This window comes from Panthera onca, chromosome B3 (assembly GCF_046562875.1).
Source record: "Panthera onca isolate mPanOnc1 chromosome B3, mPanOnc1 haplotype 2, whole genome shotgun sequence".
NCBI classification, from domain to species: Eukaryota; Metazoa; Chordata; class Mammalia; order Carnivora; family Felidae; genus Panthera; species Panthera onca.
The window spans coordinates 33,821,404-33,846,612 of NC_138344.1; the positions used below are offsets into that span (position 1 = coordinate 33,821,404).

Consider the following 25,209-nt stretch of genomic DNA (forward strand, 5'->3'; position numbering starts at 1 on the left):
CTTTAAACCCACCACTATGTTAGAAGGTAAGGTATGATTCTCAGTGAGCTTATAGTTCTAAGGAGAGGATAATGGTATGTTGATAAATTTTAAGATTCATGGTTCTGAGTTAAGGTAGGTAACAGAATTTAATGATAAAGTAGTCACATCATGTGGTTATTCAAGCAAAATTAAATTTTCATAAACTAACACTGTGCTATTTGTATGGCATACCTCTTTTAACTTAATAATTTCTTATCCTTCTAGTGTTGACTTTGTTCTGTATAATAGTTAAAAATTTTTTTTAACGTTTATTTATTTTTTAGAGACAGAGTGTGAGTGGGAGAGGGGGAGAGAGAGCGAGGGAGACACAGAATCCAAAGTAGGCTCCAGGCTCTGAGCTGACAGCACAGAGTCTCATGCAGGGCTTGAACTTATGAACCATGAGGTCATGACCTGAGCCGAAGTTGGATGCTTAACTGACTGAGCCACCCAGGCACCTCACTGTTCTGTATAACAGTTTTAAAACTAAGATAGTAGATGAAAGCTACAGAGGGATTTCAGAAAGGAAATTTGCTAACCAGGAGGAACCATCTCAGTATAAAACAAAGTAATGGGATCTTTATCACTTAGTAGCTACTTATCAGGTATTTTATAATGATTAGAATAAAAGGTCCCTTCTAAGACTGATTTTAAAGATTTGGGGATGTAGTATTTTCCCTTATCAAATCCATCTGTTTTCTTGAGCTAATTCTGCTGCTACTATTCTTAAACATATATCATAGTAGAATATACCCAGTGATTATCAGGGACAGGCTTCTAATTCAGTCACATATGTTAATTCTTGATAATGCTATTAATTAGGATAGGCAGAAAAACATTGATACGTTGTTTTAGGAATTGGGTAAGATCTGGAAATATTTATGTGATTTTCTAGAATTCTTTGACTTGGCTTGTTAGGCTATATTTCATGTTGTACTTTAAGACTGTTGCCATGGGATGTCTGCTCGGAATTGAAATGTAATCCTGTTGTTTTATCTTAAGTGTCAACAAGGAAGCCTTAAACAGTGGAAATCCTCTACTCCATAAACAAGATGAACCAAATTGGAAACCTGTGAAATTAACTGGGCCGGGCCAAGGAGAGGTAAGTATTGAATTTTATCTCTCTTATGCAAAATAGATGCACCTATTTTGGAAATTATTATTCTTATAAGTAGAGCACCTCATTTATGCATTTACTCCCAAGTGTTTATGGGAAAGAAGCAATGAGTTAAGTCTCTTATACTTAGGGAAGTGTACTTTAGGGAGGGAATGGTGACTCAAATCCCAGATTATGTTTACAAAAAAGATGTTGCTTAAAGAAAGAAGGCAATTTATGCAAGTGGCTTTGGTGACATATTATGGCGGTGAAAGATGACTTCCTTGGCGATGGAGAACAGTGTAGATTTAGCTTCCATTTGTGTTTTGTCCAGAGTAATGTATATGGATTGCTTTTGGTTATCTCTGTCACTTCTAGAAGAGAGGATACAGTGGGGTGGAGGGATGTTTCAAGAAACTCATGAGCTCTCAGATGTCTTTCATTGGCATCGTCTCCAAAAAAAACCAAAACAAAACATTGTTGTGTTATTTGTTTTATCATTTGGTCAAGCAGGTTGCCAGACCGGCCCATAAAAAGAAAGCTCGAATGGCGCGGACGCGCTCCGATTTCTTGACTAGAGGTACTTTTGCCGATGGGGAGGGGGATACAGAGGAAGATGATTACGATGACATTATTGAGCCCCTTCTCTCCCTTGATCAAGCTTCTCACTCTGAGCTAGGGCCTGCACCCAGCCTGGGTCAGGCCTCTCACAGTGACTCCGAAATGGTAATTTTACAGCAATATAAGAAATATAGGGAACAAGCAAATCTGATGGGAATAGTGAGTAGTCTTTGCTAATCTAAAGCTAACCTTTGCGGCTTCTTCCTTGTATAGTGGTTTGTACACGGGAAACCTCAGTGAACACAGCAATAAAACTAAACCTTAATTTAATAGGACCAGATAAAGGGCACTTTAACAGCATATATCAAATCATAAATTAGGGGAAATTAGGGTTATTTAATTTAGCACTAATGTAGAGTTTTTCTATTATATCTTAAAAGGTCTAGATCAGGGGCCCCCAAATTGTTTTCTGTAAAGGGCCAGATAGTAAATATTTAGATGTTGTTGGTCAGCTCTGCTGTTGTAAAGTGAAAATAGCCATAAATAATAAGTAAACAAATAGGACTGTGTTCTAGTAAAACTGTTTACAAAAACAGTGGGCTGTATTTGACTTGCTGGCCGTAGTTTGCTGATTGATCCTTGGTCTAGTGAATAGGGTATGTTGTTAAATAATCCAATTGCTTTTAACTGAAATGGTACTCTCCTTTTTTTTGTTTTTGGCCTTTAAGCTTGCTTCCCCTCCACCATTATTTAGTAATAGAAAATAAACATGATTTTTTTTAAGTTTGTTTATTTTGAGACAGAGAGAGAGAGCACACACAAGCAGGAGAAGGTCAGAGAGAAGGAGAGACAGAATCCCATGCAGGCTTCTCACCATCAGCACAGAGCCCAATGCAGGGCTTGAACCCACGAACCGTGAGATCACAACCTGAGCCGAAATTGAGTTGGACACTTAACTGACTGTGCCACCCAGGCATCCCTAAACATTAATTTTTAAAAAATGTAATGAACAGTGCCAAAAATGTTTTCTTGGACCAACCTAACCAGGCAGAAGTCTATATGTAATGTGAATTTGAATTAATCACAAATTATAACATTGGAGTTATGTTTGAATAAAGCTACACTTAGTCAAAATATTTGACCAAGAGTATAACTTTATCATCATATTTCATCCAAAATTAGGTATATATAGTTTGACAAGTATGAATGTATTTATGGATATAAAGTATTTGATTTTGGAATTGTCCTGGAAAATATACTATATAAAGAGTCTGTTATGTCTAATATGTACTAAAACATTATCACTTATCAAGTGGAGTGATATATGTGGTTTATTTCCATGCATATCCTTAATTAAGTTGGGTTTCTAATGTTATTCTTTAGTATATATTCATTATGGGAGAAAAATTTTAGGTTGGTCTTTTGACATATTAAATATTTCATTTTTGAACTGTTGTAAGCTGTTTGTGCCAAAGAATTAAATCTTCTGCTAATTTCTAGAATACCCTCCTTGTCTTTATCTTCCGTTAGATAGACCCCATTTTTAAATGATAATACTGATAATCTAAGAAGAAAAAATAAAAATAGAAAACTGTATGACTAGGTCTCTAATTAGACAAATGAGTCTTTACCCTGAGCTAAACCATAGGGCTATAAAAGTTAGAAACAATCTGTGTATCTATTAATATATATAACTAGAGCCAAAGCCCTCTCTTCAGTGTAAGGTAAAGTAACTCCATTTTGGAGGTGCCCTGTTTTTGAGTTATAAATAATGAAACTTACTCTACCATATGATTAGTGGTTAAAGATGAAATTATGTTACAGAGCAACTAATTTTACTAAAAAGTATTCTTTTTTTTTTTTTTTTTTAGTGTAAATAGGGAGCATACTTAAATTATTCTCTAAAGCGTACATAGAATTTTAATTTGTGGAAGAACTTAGCATTGTAATTGCTGTTTTGTTCCTGAGAGTTTGCTTTGTTACAAACCTTAGTCCTTTTGGTGGTAGAATTCTTCCTCACTGAAAACTCTTACTGAGATGAGCTGGAGGTTGGGCTTTCTGCTTGGAGCATTTGGCCCCATTAAGGGTTCTAGCTGGTAGCCTCTGCCTATGATTCTGTTCACCTGCTTTTGACGGTCACTGCATGCCAGTAGTTGTAGAGCACTCTGTATCCCTGCACAGTGTATATAGCCCCCTTTCCAGCTTTCTCACTGTCCTTCTGTTTCATCACTAGCTATTTTAGGAACAGGTGGTGGTGTTTGTTTCTGGTGGACACTTGCATGAAGCAGCTTTGCTTTCTAGAATATGCTGATAGATAGTATTGGGGTTGGGGGTGGAAAGGGTGGAGACAGTTTAAAATGTATTTCTGTTTGTTTATCTTGAAAATATGCCGTGTTCTAATGTTATCTGATACTATGAAGATGAAGACTAATTGTTTGTAAATGGGAATTCTCAAAAATTCAGGTATCTCCAGGATTTTAAATAGGCTTGATTTTCTAGACACATGGATTTTTAAAAACTGGATTTTTTTTTTTTTTCCTGGACAAAGTGACCCTGTCACTTGCGACATTCTCTAAAAACAGTGTCATTCAATCTTGGAAGAAGCCGTCTTACCTTTCCACTTGCAAAATAACTGATCCAATAGGATAAAGACAGTTATAAATGAATTACCTGAAGAGGATTTGATAAGCACTACCTCCTGAATTCATCAGTGGTTAATTAAATTAACATTAATTAATTGTTACCTGCTAAGAGGAGTGGAAAGAGTAGCAGTTTCCTTTTTTTTTTTTTTTTAACTTTCTGCCTTTAATTCTGCCATTTGAATAACTATTTACTCTCTGTATGCTGCTCTCGCTCAGTTCTTCTATCCGTTGTGTTGGCTTTTACCCAAGAAGAATATGTTCTGTCACGTAATATTTAAAAAAAAGTTTATTTAATGTTTTTATTTATTTTTGAGAGAGAGAGAGCGCACAAGTGGGGTAGGGGTAGAGAGCGAGGGAGACACAGAATCAGAAGCAGGCGCCAGGCTCTGAGCTGTCAGCACAGAGCCTGATGTGGAGCTCAAACTTGTGAACCGTGAGATCATGCCCTGAGCTGAAGTCGGACACTTAACTGACTGAGCCACCCCGGTGCCCCTGTCATGTAGTATTTTTAAAACCAATTTTTATATAGTTTTTAGTTTCTCAATATTCTAGATGGTAAGTGAGTTAGTCACATCATTTCTATTCCTTATTGGTAGGATTGGTATAGGTAACGTTATAGTTTCCTCTCTCATTCCCTAGATGGAAAATAATCATCTCTGTGGGCATGATTCCTAAATAGCTCTCCAAAATTTGTCTTCTTTATCTCCAGTATGATAAATTTCTCATTTTACCCCAAACCTGCTGTCACTTCCTGTTTCTGTTTGTTATTCTCTGAGATATTCACTAGTCCTTGTCTTTGTTGAATTTTCCTTCTCACCACCACTCTCTCCACAAAAAATTGCCAGAAAAACCTGTAGATAGAGCAATGCTAAGGTTTTTAGCTTATTTTACAGTAAAGGAAAATCTACCTTGGCTAGGCCTCAGAAAGGGGAAGCCAGGAGAGGATGTTTATAGAATTTTAGAACCTAGGCTGGTGATTTTGAGATGGGTCTTGCAAATTAGAAATCTGGTTGATATTGAACAGTTCATGACATGAAAGGTTTGGATTGGCAGTCCCAGCACAGCAGCCATACTGTTGAATATACTTAGGATTTATATATGTATTCCCCCCCCCGCCCCCCAGAAGTTAGGGATGGTTCATAGCATCGCAACTCTCTGCTCTTTAAAGATTTGGTAGAATTTCCCTATGAAACCATCTTGGATTGGTACATTTTTATGGTGTAATTCGTTACTTCTATATTTCTTCTACAGAAATTAGTCTTACAAACTTTCTATCTAAAGGGGTCAATTTTGGTAAATAATTTCTCTTATGAAATTATTCATTTCATCTAATCATTCAGATTTATTTGCATAGAGGTCTGGAAATAATCTCATGATTTTTAAAAATTTTGTTTCAATGGTTATTTCCCTTTTGTCATTTCATATTTTATAGAGTTGTGTTTTTTCATTTTTTTCTTTAAGTTAGCTAATCATTTGTCTTTGTTACTTTTTCCCAAAACAACAGGATTTTTATTTATGATACCTAGTTCCCCACCGCTTCCCCGTTCTCCACTGATTTCTGCTTTTACCTTTATTATTTATTTCCTTATATTTTCTTTTGGTTTACTGTCTTATTTTTCTACATTTTTTGTGGGGAATTTAATTCACTTATTGAAGTTATTTTTATTGATACAGGTTTTTAAGGCTGTGAATTTTCTTCTGATCACTACTTTAGATATATCTTGTTTATTCTAACGTGTTTAAGTCTTCAATTACTTTTTGAAAATCTGTAATTTCAGTTTATGTTATTTTTTACCCAAAACCTGCTCAATAAAAATCTTTTAGTTTTCAGAGGAAGAACCTTTTTCTTTTTTAACTTTTTTTAATTTCTAGTTTTATTGTATTGTGATTAAAGAGTATTTGTAATGCTTCTAGTTGATCAAATTTATTGGTTATATTCTTTATTACTTAATATGTGGTTAGTTTTTGTGAATGCACCTTGTGCATTTTTTAAGAAGGTATATATTATGTATTCAGAATGTAAAATTTCAAAATATAACCATAATTTCTTCCTTACTGATTAGGTTGTTTACCTTCTATATACTTACTATTGTTTATACAGCTATCTTATACAGAGACTGTTGTGTTAAAGTTTCCTATTATTCATTGTGAATTGTGGCTTTTGGTATCAAAAAGTGTCCTTTGTCACATTCAGTGCTTTTTGCTTGAATTCTACTTAAATAATAGTATTATAGCCTCTGTTTTCTTAATTATTTCCGTTTGCCTAGAGTACTTTTACTCATCCCTTTATATTTAGCCTTTCTGAACCCTTTTGCTTTAGATGTGTTTTGTATGCATTATAGTTGGTTCCTACTTTGTGAGCCAAATTAAAATTTTTTTTACCATATCGATGAGTTAAATCTATTTATATTTATTGATATAACTGATAGCTTTGGTCTCAACTCTTATAATTTTATGTTGTTATTCTGCATTATGTTAAATTTGCTGTTTGTTACTTTTTTATTTCACTTTTTAAAATTTCTTTTGATATGAGGTGGTGTGTTCTTTTCTTTGGGTTTGTATATAACTTTAAAAAATGCCCTTAATTTACCATATTTTATTTTATTTTTATTTTTTTATTTACTTTTTAAACATTTATTTATTACTGAGAGACAGAGAGAGACAGTACATGAGCACAGGAGGGGCGGAGAGAGGAGGAGACAGAATCAGAAGCAGGCTCCAGGCTCTGAGCTGTTAGCACAGAGCCTGACATGGGGCCCGAACTCACAAACCATGAGATCATGACCTGAGCCGAAGTCGGACGCTCAACTGACTGAGCCACCCAGGCACCCCTAATTTACCATATTTTAATCTATTATTCTCCAGTTAGTCATTTATAAAAAAATATTTTTTAATTCTCACCTGTTTTGGCACAACTATCAAATTATTCTGGTCTCTACCTTTCCTCTGTTTTTTAGGCTTTTACTTCTACTTTGTCAGAACATTTAATTTTACATATTCTTTCACTCTAGTGTCCATCTTTGTTTTTTGTCTGAGATCTATTAAATATCTGAAATGATCACATCAAATATTTTGCTGAAGTTTCCATATTTATCTCTTGATTGGTTGTAGCTCTGCTCCTAATACTTTACTCAGGAAGGCTCATAGCTCTGGAATTCCCTTGATATTTGAAGGGACATCTTGGCTACATATAAAATCCTTGATTCATACTTTACTTGATTTATACCTGAGGTTTTGAAAATGCTATTTTATTGTCTCACTTTGTTATTTTTGGAAGTCTGTTACCAGACTAATTCTCTTGCTGTTTCAAAGAGTTATTGGCTCTTTTTACTTGGAGACTTCCAGAATTTTTTTTCTTTATATCTAAAAGTTAGGATATGTCTTCAACTTCATCATCACAGGTGAGTTATCCCATATACCTGCAGGACTTGTATGTGTGTGTGTGTGTGTGTGTGTGTGTGCACAAATTCAGGTTTTGCCTTATTCTTGAAACTCTTGGATTACAGTTTTAGATATTGTGTTCCATCCATTGTTTTGTTTTTCTTGTAGGGACCCCAATTATAAATGATTTTTTCTTCTTTTCTTGTCTTCCAACTCTACCTTCTCTTCTGACTCTTTTCACTCATTTCTTTATATCACTTTACATTCTTTATTATCTTTCTGCCTTTGTTCAGTCCCTTTTAAATTTGCATTTGTGTATTTTCTCCCTTGGGCATCTTCTAAGCTATTCTTTACTATCTTTTTATTTCTTTCCTGAGTTCATTTGACTCTTTTCACTTCTTCCTGGTTTTTCTAGGAAGGGGGGAGCTCATTTCTGTTTTTAATTTTTGAATTTCTGATTAATATGGTATTTCATATATGAAGTTATTAAATTCATTTTTGATTTCCAGTTTTCTACTTCATGCTTGGTTTTGGTCAGTGGGAGATGGGTTAATCAACTGCATTGTTTTGGTTTTAATTTTCTTTGTTTTCTTATTGTAGCTTGTGTAGATTTTGTATGTCTTAATTTCTGCATATTCATTTGGGATAGTTTATAAGTAACTTGATTTCAAGGGCTTCCTCTTCTGTCAGTGTAACAAAGAAAAATTTATTTTACAGGCAGCCTCTTTTGGGTCTGGTAGGTGTGTGAGTGCGTGTGTGTGTGTGTGTGTGTGTGGTGAAGGCATAGTTGTGTCTTTCATTTGTTACTTTTTTTTTGCCTTGCTAGATTCTAAATTTTACCCTTCTGCTTCTTTTCCTTTTCACTACTCAATCTCCAAAAGGCACCCCTTCCTTCTTTTTTACCTTCATTTTCCTCAGACGCAGTGATTTTAAAAATATGTCACCTTGGTGGCACCTGGTGGCTCAGTTGGTTAAGCGTCCGACTTTGGCTCAGGTCATGATCTCGCGGTTTGTGGGTTTGAGCCCTGTGTCAGGCTCTGTGCTGACAGCTCAGAGCCTGGAACCTGCTTCGGATTTTCTCTCTCTCTCTCTCTTTTTTCTTTCTCTCTGCCCCTCCCTCACTCATGCTCTGTCTCTCTTGCAAAAATAAACATTAAAAAAAAAAAAAAGTCACCTTGAATCCCATGCAGTTTTAAGTCCTTTCTTTTTAGTCGGTTCTCTGATCTCCTAGTGCTCAATATTTGCGTCAGTTTTGAGTCACTATAGATGGATTGATTTTTTTTTCCTCCTTGTCAGTCATATATATTCTTTGCATGCCTAGAAATAGGCATTATTGGATGCCTGACATTGTGAGTTTTGTCTTACTGGGTGCTTACTGGGTACTTTTGTATTTAATTAATATTCTGGAGACTGTTATTTCCAGTAATGTTCTAGAGCTTGGTTCTGGAAGCAATTTGTTCCTAAGCAATTAGGTCTTCCTTTTAAGATTTGTTAGTTACATTGTATTGAATATTGGAAATTTTCTAAAAGAGTAGCTTTCAGGTGCTCTCACTGCCAAAAAACAAACAATGTGAGGAGGTGATATGTTAATTAGTCTGACTGTAGTAATTTTAATATTTATATGTAAATTGAACTATGTTCTATACTTAATATACAATTTTTATTAAATGAAACAAAGATTTGTTAGGCTTAAACAGAGCAATAGTTCACTTAGGGCTCATTATTGACTATTGAGGCAAGATCCTCTGTGTACTTCACCCAGTGCCCTGGGAATCATAAAGTTATGTATTCTGACTCTTGGGTACAGGCACTATTACTGGGATTTCATAGGTGTGGGATTCTATTTCCTTTAAACCTTTCAGGTGATCCTTTGCCTGGTCTTGGGTAGTTGTCTGACATAGAAGTATTGATTAGTACTCAGCTAAATAGTTTCTGAAGATCTCTAGAGTTCTTTATTTGTGCATCACTTTCCTCTTCAGTACTCTGCCTTTTGGTCCCTAGTCAACCTTGGTCTCTCTGGACTTCAGCTTCATGTGTCCAACTCAGAGAGTCTGACAGGGTTCACCTGGATTCCCCCTCCCTGTGTAACAGCCTGGAAACTGTCTCAAGGCATTAGGCTGGGGAAAATGAAAGACTTTACTTCCTTTGTTTCCCATCTCTCAGGGATAACTGTCCATCATCTTGATAACTGCTGGTTCTTACTATTTTGTGTGAGTTTGTGTTTTGTTTTTGTTTTTGGTTGTTTCAGACAAGAGGATAAAACAGGTCCCTGTTAATTCTTCTTGGCCAGAAGCAGAAGTCTGTTCTTTAAATTTTAGCAATCCATGTTATTTTCTATTTATGTTGATAAGGCCATAGTCAAGCAGACTAAAAGGCTAAAGAAAAGTACTATAATTATAGAAAAATGAAATACTAGGAAATGATTTGAATAGGTAACAAGAAATTTTCTCCTCCAAATTTTAAAGGGGCACATTGTAAACAAACGGAACAAAAATTGCTGATTGAAATTCAGGCCCCAGTTTGATAAAGCCATGTAAGTTGTTTGTATAGAGCATTAGTGGTGATAATGATCTTTAATTGTTTGGTCTTTGTTTTTGCTTTTGTTTTTTTTTTTTCCTTCTAGATTTTTAAAATCCTTGACTGAGTATAATAAGAATCTATAATAGCAAGTTAGGCCATAATAATTATTAACTTACAGGGCCAAATAAAAGGCATGAAAGACTGTACTTAGTATTCTAGATTTATCAGATCCTGGATCTTTTGTCTGTATCTTTAGTTGGCTTTGACTTCTTTCATACCTTTCCATTTGATATTCATTGTTAAGTTGTCAGAAAACATGAGCTGGTAGGTCCTATTCAGCATTTCATTGACCCAAGTTCTTTTTACTTCAGATTAGGAAGTTGATAGAGTTTTTACTAGGTTATTTTAGTTCAATGAATTGCTAAATAATATGAATGTATTTTTATATATTTTTCATAGATATAATTCTCAAATTCTATAACTTGAGTTTTAATTACAGTGCTGTTATAGTTACTTGGTTTTAAAGTCTTCCATATATGTAATTATTACAGACATCACAGCGATTTTCTTCAGTTGATGAAGAAACAAAGCTTCATAAGACTATGTCTCAAGGAGAGATTACAAAATTGGCAGTGAGGCAGAAGGCTTCAGATTCGGATATAAGGTATATACACCAAGTTAATAGGGGTGATATCATTTTATTTACTAATCAACTATAGTTTATACTTAGCCTCTTTTAAAAAGCATAGTTGATAGAGCAGCTAGTTTTGAAATTTATTTTTCAACAAATATTAAGTACTTACTATGTGACAGGCATCTGATAGTTCAGATTTACATGATGAGCTTTATGTTTCTGTATGTTTAGCAGTGTGATTTGGACAAAGTCTTTAAATCATTATACAACTTGTGATCTTTTTGTTGTCAGAAAGGGAGATTAGACCAGATGAGAGTGACAATATTTTCCAGCTTTGGATTTGGATTCTGTTCTCTGAGTTAAAGTGTTTTACAAACAGAACTGGAAAAGACTGTCAGGAAATAATTCTATTCCCTTTAAGAGAATATATGGAGTTCTTATTTGACAAGTAAATATCTTTGTCTCTTATTGTGTTACAGAAGGCAATTGGGCCTTCACTGAACACCTGAAGATTACATTGAAATCTTTCTGGTTCTTAGTCCTACTAAAGACCACTTCCTAAATGTCTATAGAGGCATAATCCAAGATAATGCAAATCCTGACCAGATTATGTTAGAGATCAAATTTTGGGAAAAAGATATACCATAATAGAAAGAACCTACGGCTGGAGATAGCAGATTAAATATATAAATTTAATTTCTACTTCCTCCTCCAAAATTGTTAAAATGATAAAACCTGTGCAGGTCAAACAACAACAAACAATAAAACAACGAGAGACAACAATAGTAAAATTGTGGAATCCAAAAAGGAAATAGACAAATTTTAAATGTCTTAATAGAAGAAAGCTGAATCATAAACCAACTGGGTAGACCTGAGAAAGAAGCCTCTGGCTGACTGATCTTCCCCAATCATAGCAGAAAGCTGGAAATTTATTCTCTGGAAAGGATAAAATAGAAGATCTCTTTACTTGGAGTTCTCAGATACATTTGAGGACTGGGGTACATATTTGGAATAAGGAGATTTAATGAATGTTTACATACTGAATATTAAGATTCCACTCAGTTTCCGCATTTCACATATCCCCTTGACAAATCGTTCAAAAAGTCTTTGGGACTTTTGTACAACTCCTAGGAAAGACCAGAGGTATTGGTATCAGAGGCTCGCCCTACAAAATAGACTAGCCAGATAACCATACAAGGAAGACCAGTTCGGAAGCTCCACCAATGCACACTAGAACTTCCAAATAGTGCTTTTTCTCAGCCCTGTATTTTATCACTGCATTTGAAGAAACATCTTAATTTTTTTTTTACATTTATTTATTTTTGAGAGACAGAAACAGAGCACAAGTGGGGGAGGGGCAGAGAGAGAAGAAGACACAGAATCCGAAACAGGCTCCAGGCTCTGAGCTGTCAGCACAGAGCCCGATGCAGGGCTCAAAGTCACAAACTGCCAAATCATGACCTGAGCCGAAGTAGGACATTTAACCGACTGAGCCTCCCATGCACCCCTGAAGAAACATCTTATATTAAAGAAACTAAAACTAATGGATATAATACAACTTGGAAAAAATAAACTATGCAGGGGAAAGGGAACTTCAAGACAGACAAGTGAAACTAATCAGCAAACCTGTATAAATAAATATAACTGCATACATGGAACCAAAGTGCATGAAAGACAAACATTCATTATTAAAAGAGCCTTTGAAAACTAAAAATATGATAACATAAAGAAAGAACTAGAAAAGTTGGAAAGAAAGTTAAGGACATATCTCAGAAGGTTGAAGAAAAAGACAAAGAGATGGAAGACACAAGAAAAGGTAAGAAAATCGCTTTGGGCTGTAATCATCAAAACAATATGGTACTGGCTCAGGAACAGACACATAGCTCAGTGGAACAGATAGAGAACCCAGAAATGGACCCACAAATGTGTGGCCAACTAATCTTTGACAAAGCAAGAAAGAATATCCATTGGAAAAAAAGACAGTCTCTTGAGCAAATGGTGTTGAAAAAGCTGGACAGCAACATGGAGAAGAATGAACCTGGACCACTTTCATATCATACACACAAGAAAACTCAAAATTAGTGAAAGACCTAAACGTAAGACAGGAAGCCATCAAAACCCTAGAGGAGAAAACAGGCAACAACTTCTTTGACCTCGGCTGCAGCAACTTCTTACTTGACATGTTTCCAGAAGCAAGGGAAACAAAACAAAAATGAACTATTGGGACCTCCTTAACATAAAAAGCTTGTGCATAGTGAAGGAAATAATCAACAAAACTAAAAGGCAACCTATGGAATGAAAGAAAGTAGTTGCAAATGACATATCTGATAAAGGGTTAGTATCCAAAATATATAAAGAACGTATATAAAACTCAACACTCAAAAAATGAATAATCCAGTTAAAAAATGGACAGGAGACATGAATAGACATTTTTCCAAAGAAGACATCCAGATGGCCAACAGACACATGAAAACATGCTCAGCATCACAGATCATCAGGAAATACAAACTAAAGCTATAAGGAGGTATCATCTCACACCTGCCAGAATGGCTAAAATCAACAAGATAAGAAATAGCAGGTGTTGGTGAGGATGTAGAGAAGGGGGAACCCTTTTACACTGTTGGTGGGAGTGCAAACTGGTGCAGCACTCTGGAAAACAGTATGAGGTTCATCTAAAACTTAAAAATAGAACTACCCTATGATCCAGCAATTGCAGTACTAGGTATTTACCTAAAGGATACAAAAATACTGATTCAAAAGGATACATGCACCCTGATGTTTAAAGCAACATTATCTACAATAGCCAAATTATGATAAATAGCTTAAGAGTCCATTGATGATTAGATAAAGAAGATGTGGTATATATACACAATGGAATACTACGCAGCCATCAAAAAGAATGAAATCATGCCATTTGCAGCAATATGGATGGAGCTAGAGAGTACTGTGCTAAGTAAAATAAGTCAGAGAAAGACAAATACTGTATGATTTCATTCATATGTGAAATTTAAGAAACAAAACAAATGAACAACAGGGAGAAAAAAAAAAAGGGAGACAGACTAAGAAACAGACTCTTAATTATAGAGAACAAACCAGTGGTTACCAAAGGGAAGGTGGGTGAGGAATGGGCGAAATAGGTGATGGGATTAAGGAGTGCACTTGTTGTGATAAACACTGGGTGTTATATGGAAGTGTTGAATCACTGTATTGTACACCTGAAATGAATATTGCATTGTACGTTAACTGGACTTTAAATTAAAAAAAGAAAAGATAAGAACATAGAGCAGTTCAGAAGATCCAGTGACCCACATTAATAGGAAGTTCAGAAAGACTGAACAAAGAAAATAAAGAGGACCAATCATTAATAAAGTAATTTAAATAAGTTTCACAGAACTGAAGGACATGGGTTTCTAGATTGATAGCGCCCAATGATTGGCCAACATAATGGATGAAAACAGACCCGTACTAAAAGACATGTCATTGTAAAACAATAGGGACAAAAGGAATTTACATAATGATGATGATGATGAAAGTAGCTTTTCAAATGATGTTTGTACAAGTACTGAGGGAAACCATGCCAAATTAGAGCAGATTAGAAGGCTCTGGGAGAGATTTCTTAAAGAAATGGAGTACTTACTGTGTTTGAACATGTTGAAAAGAGATGTACACAACTAGGAAAGCATTTCGAAGTGAATTGTATGTGGATAAGTGAGCAAATGTAAAGCAAAACCTTAACTCTAGAGAAAAAAATAGGTTATGCAGGGAATTACATGCCTTAGTTGTGAATATTATTTGTGTAATAAAAAGTGGCTGTTACAAGAAAATATTATATATTGAGCTAACTCAAATTGCCATTTGATTCTGTTGGGGGCATACCTGTCTGTGGAGAGTGTAGAACAGGAGTGTTGGAACATGCTTAATCATTACTTGTGGTCACAAGGATGGCAGCAATATAAGTATGGTAAATGTTAAAAAGTTAAATCAATTCAAAAGGGTTGCCTCCAGGGATCAGAAAAGGAATGAGATGGCAGAAGGATGCTGTCCTTTGTAATAAGCCTTGTAGAACAACTTCTCTTTACAGTATATGGATGTGTAAGTTTAGTCATAGGCTTTAAAGAAAGGAACAAAAGAAAAAAGAATGTGGGTTTCAAAACCAGATAGACCTGTTTTTAACTTCCAGCTTCATCAGTACTCTGAGCCTCAGTTTGCTCATGGGTAAAAAGTAAGGATAATAATAGCTATTTATCATAGTAGTTGTGAAAATTAGGTATATCATAAAGGCATATCATGCTTGACTCCTGGTAGATGCTTATATTTATTTTGATTGAATGAACATAAAAGGTAAAAAAAGAAAAAACAAAAAATGAATGCGCAAATAAGCTCTTGGGGTATGGGGTTAGGATACATGATGTATGGTCAGTAAATGTGCACTGTTATTATCCTACGGTTTTTTTTTTTTTTAATTTATATGATAGGAGAAAGTATATAAGCAATAATAATGAGGCTTATATATAAGCAATAAGAATAAGGTAGTATAACAATCAATATAGTTATGATTTTCAACTTCATTACTCACTGGCTGTGTAGTCTTGGGAAAGTTACCTAATGTTTAAGCCTCCAGTTTTTCACTTATAAAATGGTTTTTGTAGTTTGAAAGTAAACTTGTTTTTATAATTAAATAAGGTAAGCCAGTGTAAGCACTTGTGCCTAGAGAAAAATAACAACTCAAATAAATGGTAGCATTTGTTAAATAATAGTATTGATAACTTCTATATATAAATCACATTAAAATATTTTTTATATAATGGTAAGTGGAAAGGTTTAAAATTGTATCTTCATCGGGGCACCTGGGTGACTCAGTCAGTTAAGCATCTGACTTCAGCTCAGGTCATGATCTCACTGCTCATGGATTCAAGCCCCGCGTCTGTGCTGACAGCTCAGAGCCTGGATGGACCATGCTTTGGATTCTGTCTTCCTCTCTCTCTTGCCCCTCCCCTGCCCATGCTCTGTCTTTCTCTGTCTCAAAAAAAAAAAAAAAAAAAAATTGTGTCTTCATCATGATTACAGTGGTGTAAAAATAAATGGGCATACTTATGGATAAAGACTTGAAGGGAATTAACAAAAAAAAAAAAACAAAAAAGGTAAACTGATACATTTTAGAGTGATGGGATACCAGTGAGTTTTTAACAGGTATTTTCTTTGTTGTTGTTTGTGTGCTAAATCCAAGCTGGAAGGAGGACAAGAGTGAAAAGATACCAGTTTAGGAATCAGAAAACTTTAGTTAGAATTCTAGTTTTACTGCTTTGTAGCCATTTCATTTTCAGGAATTATTTAACATCTCTGGGTCTTATTATTTCCTGTATTCAAGATGAGGAAACTATCTCCCTTCCAGAAGTTTAAATGTGAAATTGAAGGTTAAATATGATTAAACTTAAGTGTGAAGGTTATATGAAGTCATACACATGAAAGGTTTATATGGGTTAAAGTGATGTAGATATTATCACTGCAACATACTAATTTCTTTCCATTTTTACCTTTATTTTTAAAAATAGACCTCAGAGAGCTAAGATGAGATTCTGGGCCAAAGGGAGACAAGGGGAGAAGAAGACTACCCGAGTGAAACCTGCCACCCAACCAGAGGTGTCAGCATTCTTTGCTGGCTCAGATATGATTCCAGCTCATCAGTTTCCAGATGGTAAAAACAGATAGAGGGTGGAGATTGTCTTTCTAATTTTCTACTCTTTCTGAGACTTCACTGTTCCTGTTGGTCAGATATTCTATGAGATAGGACCAGGATTGTTAAATCCTTCCTTAACTTTATAAAATTACATTGTACCTATAATAGAAGTTCCAAGGAAGTGTACAAAACGGTGAAGTAACAACTTCAAGAATGATGGTGATTCTTCGGTTAGCCTCAGTTTTCTACAGTGTAAAAATTTAACTGATATTCATTCACTTAACAAATTTGTGTTTTAGTAAAAATTAAGATAATAGCAGCTAATATTTGAGTGCTTACCATATGCAAGGCACTGTACTAAGGATGTTGTATGTATTAACTCAGTTGATCCTCACAATTTTTTGAGGTTGGTATAATTATTATTCCCAATTTATTGATGAGAAAGCTGAGGCACAGAGAAGTTATTTGCTGATACACATATTGTAGTTGGCAGAGCTGAGATTTGAATTTAGGTAGCCTAGCTCCAGGGGCTAAACCCCTTTGCTATATATTAAGTATGTACTATACTGTCAGTGTCTCGGACCTTATAAATGTAGCTGTTATTTTAACATTTTGGACATCAGTCACAACACACTTGGAAGTACCCAACAGTGAGTTCATCTGTTGAGAAAACTGGCCTTTCTAAATGCTAGAATTACTAACTTTCCAAGGATTCCAGTAATTCCAGCATTAGATGATTATGCCATTTCCCCCCAAGCCTTTGCTCAAGCACGTGTGAGAGTTTTTAATCATTACGTAAAAATGCCAGCTATCTTCAGCAATGATGGGCTATATACCAGAGATGAGTGTGTGGTAATGAGCGGATGAAATACCAGTGGGTAAGTGAAATATCAGGATTGAATAAAATAGAAAGTGGATCTAGGAAGAAAGTTATTATCTCTAAAGGAAAGATAGAGCAGACCCAGTTAAAAGAGTAGACAATTCATGCTCTGTCTCTCTCTGTCTCAAAAATAAGTAAACGTTAAAAAAAAAAAAATTAAAAAAAAAAAAAAAAAAAGAGTAGACAAAACTTCTCATATCTAGGGTAAGATAAAGGGACAAGGAGAAAAGATCATCAGGTTTCACATAGGAATGGATGAGCCCAAGCAGAGGCAGTTGTGCATCAGGGGAAAAAATGGTAGAGCTGTAGTTAGAGCCCTATTTTTGCATGTTGTGGCTTTGCTCCTATCAGTTAGCAACCTGATATGGATAAAACCAATAATAAATTAAATGAATACTACAAGTTCAGTTTGGAAATTTGGGAAATTCTTACCATTACATTACTAAGAGGATCTCTTTCCTATATCTTATCTGGTTTATAGTAATCATTCTAAATTTTTCATTTTTCACAGCTCTATTCTCAATGGCTAATTCTCAGGAAGGAAGCATAAGGCTCTTTAGTTGATGCATATATTATTAGCAGGCTTCACTGTGTGTTGCTCCTTAAGGATATGTATATAAAAATTAAAATTGTAGCTTTTTACTCATCTTTGGGTAGCAGTTTATTAAGGTAGCCCTTGTTTTTAATACCGAAATAGTATTATAATTTCTACAGTAATCATTATTTTATTTAAGAAAGATATTGACTTTGCTAAATGAAATAATTAGATACTTATATGTTTAGGTTATATAATGGAATTAAAGTCAGTTGATACTAATTTGCACATACATATATCCTATATCTTTATAATTTTTATTGTGGTGCCATATCTTAGATTGGGTTTGCCTTTCTGCTTGAAGTGGCATTTAGCATGTAGGAGGCTACTTTTTTCCTTCATTATCAGAATTAGCTTTTAGAAGGAATGAGGACATACTATTGGATAGGTGAATATGTGTCAGGGAAACAAACTGAAATGTGAAGTGAGAAGGGGCCAACATTCTTATCAAGCCCCAGGTAGGGCTTTGGCAAACCCAGTATAGTTCTGGATTGTGATGGACTTACATGGAATCTAATTTCGCTGTTGTAAATAGTTATTAAGAAGATTTGTTGGGCCTTCCAATATTATATACAAATCTAATGCACTCCAGGAGATTTCTCAGAGAATTCTAGGAATCCTAGGATTCCTGAGAAATTTAGTTATTTGGGAGATATGTAAGACAGTCGTAAATACTAAAGAGACCGGGGAGAAATGAGCCAGTTTGACTTAACCTGGCTCCCTAGACAGGTTGCCAGGCTAACACCAGATAATATAACTGGAACATTTATGGCTTTAGACCCTAGTAATGAAATAATAATAATTAACGAATTTCACTGGTTTGCTGGGCTCATATATAGCTGAATGTTCATTCAAACTAATATAGTAAAACTGTGACTGGGTTAACAGCATGTAATGTGCCAGGGTGATTACATCTTCTTTTTTTTTTCTTTGGGACTGTGGTATCTGATTCCAGGCTTCAGTTCTACCAGACCCCTCTATCCAGGTTTTTGGTATCAGACCTTAGCCCCTTGGGAGACATGGTGGCATTTCCTTTCGAAAAGTGATAATTTTAAAATACATTTTCTGTACAAATATGCAGTCTGGATTTATTGCTTAATTGCCTAACCTCAGACATTAATGTTACTTGGCTTTTCAGATACTTACATATGTTTCCTTCAGTGACTTACTAAAGGAAGTTAAACTTAGAAGAATATGGAGATTTCAATATTTTCACTAAAAATTTTTTTTTGGATACTTATCTTGAATTGTAGAATTAGTTCAGTATCACTCGACACCTCCTTTGAGCCCAGACTTGCCTGGTAGTTGCCGGAAGGAGTTCAAAGAGAACAAAGAACCTTCTCCAAAGGCAAAGCGGAAGCGAAGTGTGAAGATCAGCAATGTGGCTTTGGAATCTGTGCACTGGCAAAATGACTCTGTCCAGATCATAGCAAGTGTCAGTGATTTAAAAAGTATGGATGAATTTCTTCTGAAAAAGGTACACTCTGCACGCTGAGTTAAGCCCCTGATTGGTTTTGACTATGGAATACGTGTGTATATCAGAATATGGCCCTCATAGATCAAAGTTATATATGCTTCAGTAAGTTAGATGGTCTTTTCTTTATCAAAAGGTACAAATAATAGGATATACATTACTCAGACTGGGTGGACAGGATTTAAGGTTTTATGCTTTAATATTGACTTCCATTTTACTATAACTGTCCCATTATATTCCATTGTAAAGGTGAGACATGTCATTGCATACTTGGAGTTTTTTCTCAGGTGACAGAACAATAGAATAACACAGTGTTAGAAGGATCTTAGAAATCATCTAGTAGTAATAAAACATTTGCTTTCTAGTCATGATTTTACCTGGGACCCATAATATCAGGAGCTTGCACTTTCAGAACCATCAGGACCATCATTGTTGAAGAACCAATCAATATCACTATTGTGTTCACCTGTTTTTAATTAGTTGATTATATGCAAAAACTCTTTCTGTGGCCTCCAGATGAATGACCTAGATAATGAAGACAGCAAGAAAGACACATTAGTGGATGTTGTATTTAAAAAAGCCCTAAAAGAATTTCGGCAGAATATCTTCAGCTTTTATTCATCTGCCTTGGCGGTAAGTTGGACTGTGTTAGGAGATACTCAGTAGTTCAACATATGAAAATTTGGCATTGCTGTAGAAGATCATACAGAAGCTGTGTTCAATGAGAGATTTCTCAAATTCTTTGTTTTTGTTTTAGGAATAGGTAGGGAAAAGCATACCTATGGGTCTTAGATTAATACCTTCCTTCAATTTCCTTAAGTAGGTTTTTTTTCCCCCTCTTAAGATATTGAATCTTCTTAAGATGATGAATTCAAATATTCTAGATGTGATTCTGTGGCTCTCTACTATTTTGACTTCTCATAATCCTTTTAGCTCTAGCTTTAGCTTTTAATTCTCACATGTGTGGAATTATATATTTTTCCCCAGTGGAATTAGAGCATTTATGTTTGCTGATTTATATATATCAGTTTATTTCACTTTCAGACTTACCTTATAATTTTATGTGATATTGGTTATGTTTTAGAAAATTTATTTTCATGCTAAAGTATATAATATAATTCTTTGATCTCTACAATCTATGAATTCTCACATTGTATAAATAATTGTGTTTAATCATTTTTCTTTGTTCAATCTGTAATTTATTGTGAAAAGAGAAACCAGAACTTTCTTGTGTACCCTCTACTTTTTCTTTCTCAATATAAGACTTTTTGATTTTTTAGAAACCTCAACCATGCAGTCTGAGAGAATAGGAATTTCAAGACCATAGTAAGAGTAGTAATCAGGCTATGGCAAATGACTAGGTTTGGGTGGAGACAACGTTGGCCGTATTTTTCTAATCCTGCTCAGCTGCTTATTATGCTCATGTCTTTCTCTGCTTCATACCTGTATTTCCTAGATTAGGGACTCAGGGTTGTTGGGTGCTCCAGTACACTTAAATTACATAGGAAGAACCAAAATTATAAAGCAGAGCTTAATAGTGGTTTTCTAACCCTAGATCAAAAATGTTCAACTTACTTTGAGGAAGTGAAGGAGAAACAAATTCTAAATGTGTTTAACACTTTTTGGTCATTTAAAGCCCCTTTCTTCTCATAAAGATTCCAGACCTTATTTAAATAAAAAAGTTAATTCCATGTAGATTTCTGTGCATGTAATACAGTGTTAGTCAGGGCATATCACTCTTTGGAAAAATAAAAGTTACCTAATGTATCATTAGACAAGGATTCAAGTATTCATTCTTTCAATTTTAGAGTGGAACTATCCAAACAAGGTTCATCTTTGAAGCAATGGGTAATTAAAAGGGATGCAAATAATCTTTATAACTAATTATAGTTTATTGGAAAGTTTCCAGGACTTTTTCAGATTGTTATATTGTTTAAATTGTTAGGTATTTGACTCAAATTTAATAGGTTTTATTTGGCAGACATTCCAAGTAGAAGAGTTTACAAATACCACATGAGTTCATGGGCATGCCCATTAGAAAGGATCCTAATCTTTATTCTAAGCACTACCTAATACAAGTTCAATCAACTTCTATATTTATAGAATTTCTTTATAAAACCTTAACATTTCTTCTCTTATTGCTTATTAGGTAGATGATGGGAAAAGCATACGGTATAAAGACCTCTACGCACTATTTGAACAGATTCTGGAAAAGACCATGAGACTTGAGCAGCGTGATTGGAGGGAATCTCCAGTCAGAGTTTGGGTTAACACTTTTAAAGTGTTTTTAGATGAATATATGAATGAATTCAAGACTCTGGATTGTATACCCACAAAGGTAAATATAATATGTTTTGATTTCTAAAAAGGATTCAGTTAAGAATTTTTAACAGTCTGTTTGACACAGTGTTTGAGAAGAACATTACAGGAAACATGTCAACTTAGCACTGCTTTAGATTCAGCAAACTTAATTCTGTCTTGTAAGTTTATCAAGCCATTTTATCTAAATCTTCTGCAATTAATATATTCTTTGCTTAGTTACAATATAATGTGTGTCCTCAAAATTATACCTTCTACTTTGATAGAGTTCACTGCATGAATTTCCTTTTGAAAAGTCGTGGTTAAAGATGTGATTCATTGTATCATTTGATGGCCTTTATGTAAGGAACCACAGATTATATTTCTTCTTAAATTAGGTTTTGAGAGGGTGTGTGTTGCTAGAAATCTATAGAACAGTTAATAGTAACATTTATTTATTGAATTCCAGGAATTGTACTAGGAGTTTGATATTTAATTCTTGTTTCAGTCCTATTAAATAACTATTATGAAATCCCTATTGCAGAAAAGATAGCAAGCTTAGACAAAGTTATCAGTGTTTCATTTTAGTACCCCAGCTGAAATAAATAGGTCTCTAATTATTAGATATCAGGAATATTATTAATCCTTTTTATTGATGGGGCCTTATTTTCAGTTATTCTAGTTTATATGTGTGTAGATTTATAAGCCATTTTAACTCATTTTTGAAGTAGTCAGGTATAAGTAATACCTTGAAAGTTCCTCTGTTCCAAGTCAAGGTTAACTTTATATTATGCAGAAGAAGATTTTTAGTAGGCTTATACTGCCTTTGTTTATAATTTTAAAGGTTAGGTTTAGATTGCTCTATACTGTAATTATCAGGAAATGTCATATATAAAAGAGCTTTCCATATCCCTTGTGATACCTTTTTATATTTAACTCTGAGATGGAGAGTTTTTTAGAGACAAAATATGGAAAGTACAATCTTAAAAGTTAATAATCATTCAGTTAATGATTAAAATAAAATTATTTAAATTAATATGGAGTGGCTTCTGGACAGAACTAATGTTTAATAAGACAAGAATCCCTAAAGTGTCCTTTTATTCTGTTGTTTTTATGAGCACTGTGTTTTACTAAATTTATTTATTTATTTTTTTAATTTTTTTTTTTTTTAACGTTTATTTATTTTTGAGACAGAGAGAGACAGAGCATGAACGGGGGAGGGGCAGAGAGAGAGAGGGAGACACAGAATCGGAAACAGGCTCCAGGCTCTGAGCCATCAGCCCAGAGCCTGATGGGGGCTCGAACTCAAGGACCGCGAGATCGTGACCTGAGCCGAAGTCGGACGCTTAACCGACTAAGCCACCCAGGCGCCCCTGTGTTTTACTAAATTTAAAAGTTTTCTCACATTTGCTTACTAGCACTGCACACTTTGCCTTGAAGAACAAAGAGCTGCTTGCTCTATTACCTGTGAGCAAAAATCTCAGCATTTGCACAGAAGCAAGAAAGTATGTTTGTCTTTGTTGATATTACAGTTTCTGTATTTCTCTCCCATCAGGTGCCAAAAACAGAAAGAAAGAAAAGAAGGAAAAAAGAAACTGATTTAGTAAGTTATAATCTGTTTCTTATGTTAGCAAGAAATAATTTTTAGTAGTCTGAAGTATATTTTACAGTATTTCTGTGGATATATGTAAGGAATGTTTATCAGTTGCCTAAGGGGTTATCATTTATGTCTTTACAAAAATTTACAATGGCAAATGTGTCTTGAATTCTGTGACTTGCTATTGGTGGTGGTTTCCTAAAATGGCAGAAAAGTGAAAATGTTTACTCATGAAAGGTACAAATACCTCTTCTCAGACATAGGAGCTGTTTAACTTCCCCTCATTTCTAAAAAAACAAAAACAAAAACAAACAACTGAGGACTCTTAAGGGTTTTACAAATATAACTACTTCTAATTCAAAAGACATTCTCAAAGTCATTTCAGCATATTTTGCCATTGCTCATGTTCTTAATTTGTATAATGTATCTCTTATTAACTGTAGCTATCATACTGTACATTACATCCTCCTGATTTAATTATTTTGTAACTTTAAGTTTAAATAAATAATAAATTATTTTATAACTGAAAGTTTGTACAGCCTTCCCTGCCATATATTTTAGTAACAGGCAGTGTTGCCAGTCATCATCAATGATACTCTTGGTCTAGTTCTGTTTGCCAGCATAATCTCTAAAATTTTTAACTAGTTTTTATATTTGAGAAATTCATAACGTAATTTAAAATGATATTCATTATAAAGGAAACTTCTTTCCCGGTCCTTTTTCCTTAGGGGCACCTGGGTGGCTCAGTTAATCCTCTGACTCTTGATAGCAGCTCAGGTCATGATCTCTCAGTTGTTGGATTGAGCCCCATGCTGAGTAGAGCCTGCCTGGGATTCTCTGTCTCCCTTGTGCTCTGCCTGTCCTCCGCTGGAAGTCTCTCTCAAAATCAGTCAGTCAATCAATTAATAGACATAAAAAATTAAATGTATATATTATTCCCCTTCCTTTTTTAGGATATTCTGACTGGAATTATCTTTTTACTTTATTTATAGTTGATTTGTTTATTATGGAAATACAAATTCACCAGATTTTAAAAAATGGTTTAAATGTTTTTATTTACTTTTGAGAGAGAGAGAGAGACAGAGCATGAGCAGGGGAGGGGCAGATAGAGAAGGCAACACAGAATCTGAAGCAGGCTCCAGGCTCTGAGCTGTCAGCACAGAGCCCCATGTGGAGCTCAAACTCATGAATCATGAGCTCATGACCTGAGCCAAAGTCAGAAGCTTAACAGCCCGAGCCACCCAGGCACCCCTCACCAGTTATTTTATGTTTGAGGTTTTTATCTTTCTTAGACAAATAATTATATAATTATTACAAATAATTTTTCACTTTTCCCTTGCCTTTTGCTCATACATTTATTGTTTCATTTGTTTCCTATAAAAATTTTTAATCATCTGGGATTTATTTTAGTCTTGAATAAGGTAGGGATCAAAGTCTGATTTATTTTTAAAAGCATGTCAATTCTCTGAACTGTATTCAATGATGCATTTCTTTTGCAATGATTTGAAATATCACTTTTGTAATATACTTCATTCCAAATGTGTTTGGGTTTAATTTTGAACTTTCTCTTTTTATTCATTGATCTGTTTATACACATATCAAATTTTTTAAATTACTTTTTATGTTATCAAATATATGTACATGTATACCCCCCTATACACATGATATACAAGACTCTAAAGTCTTGAAGGCTTTTCTCTTACTTTGACTAAGTTTTTATTTTAATTCCAGTACATTAACACACAGTGTTACATTAGTTTCAGGTGTACAATGTAGCGATTCAACACTTAACATACAATAGCCAGTGCTCATCACAAGTATACTTAACCCCAT

The 25,209-nt window shown here is 34.5% G+C and overlaps 1 protein-coding gene across 11 annotated transcripts in view; it reads left to right on the top strand.

The window, feature by feature from the left end:
• The window catches only part of MYO9A (myosin IXA), a 282,129-nt gene that overhangs the window by 180,300 nt on the left and 76,620 nt on the right, over positions 1-25,209 (top strand). For 8 of the 11 annotated variants that reach the window (XM_078448833.2, XM_078448830.2, XM_078448837.2 and 5 more), the window contains 8 exons: positions 1,024-1,123; positions 1,628-1,843; positions 10,773-10,885; positions 16,408-16,550; positions 19,261-19,484; positions 19,998-20,114; positions 21,631-21,819; positions 23,335-23,382. In XM_078448833.2, coding sequence (XP_078304959.2) covers positions 1,024-1,123; positions 1,628-1,843; positions 10,773-10,885; positions 16,408-16,550; positions 19,261-19,484; positions 19,998-20,114; positions 21,631-21,819; positions 23,335-23,382 — 1,150 coding nt within the window. The remainder of the gene's footprint in view (positions 1-1,023; positions 1,124-1,627; positions 1,844-10,772; positions 10,886-16,407; positions 16,551-19,260; positions 19,485-19,997; positions 20,115-21,630; positions 21,820-23,334; positions 23,383-25,209) is intronic. The other 3 variants (XM_078448838.2, XM_078448839.2, XM_078448834.2) reach the window with 2 other exon arrangements.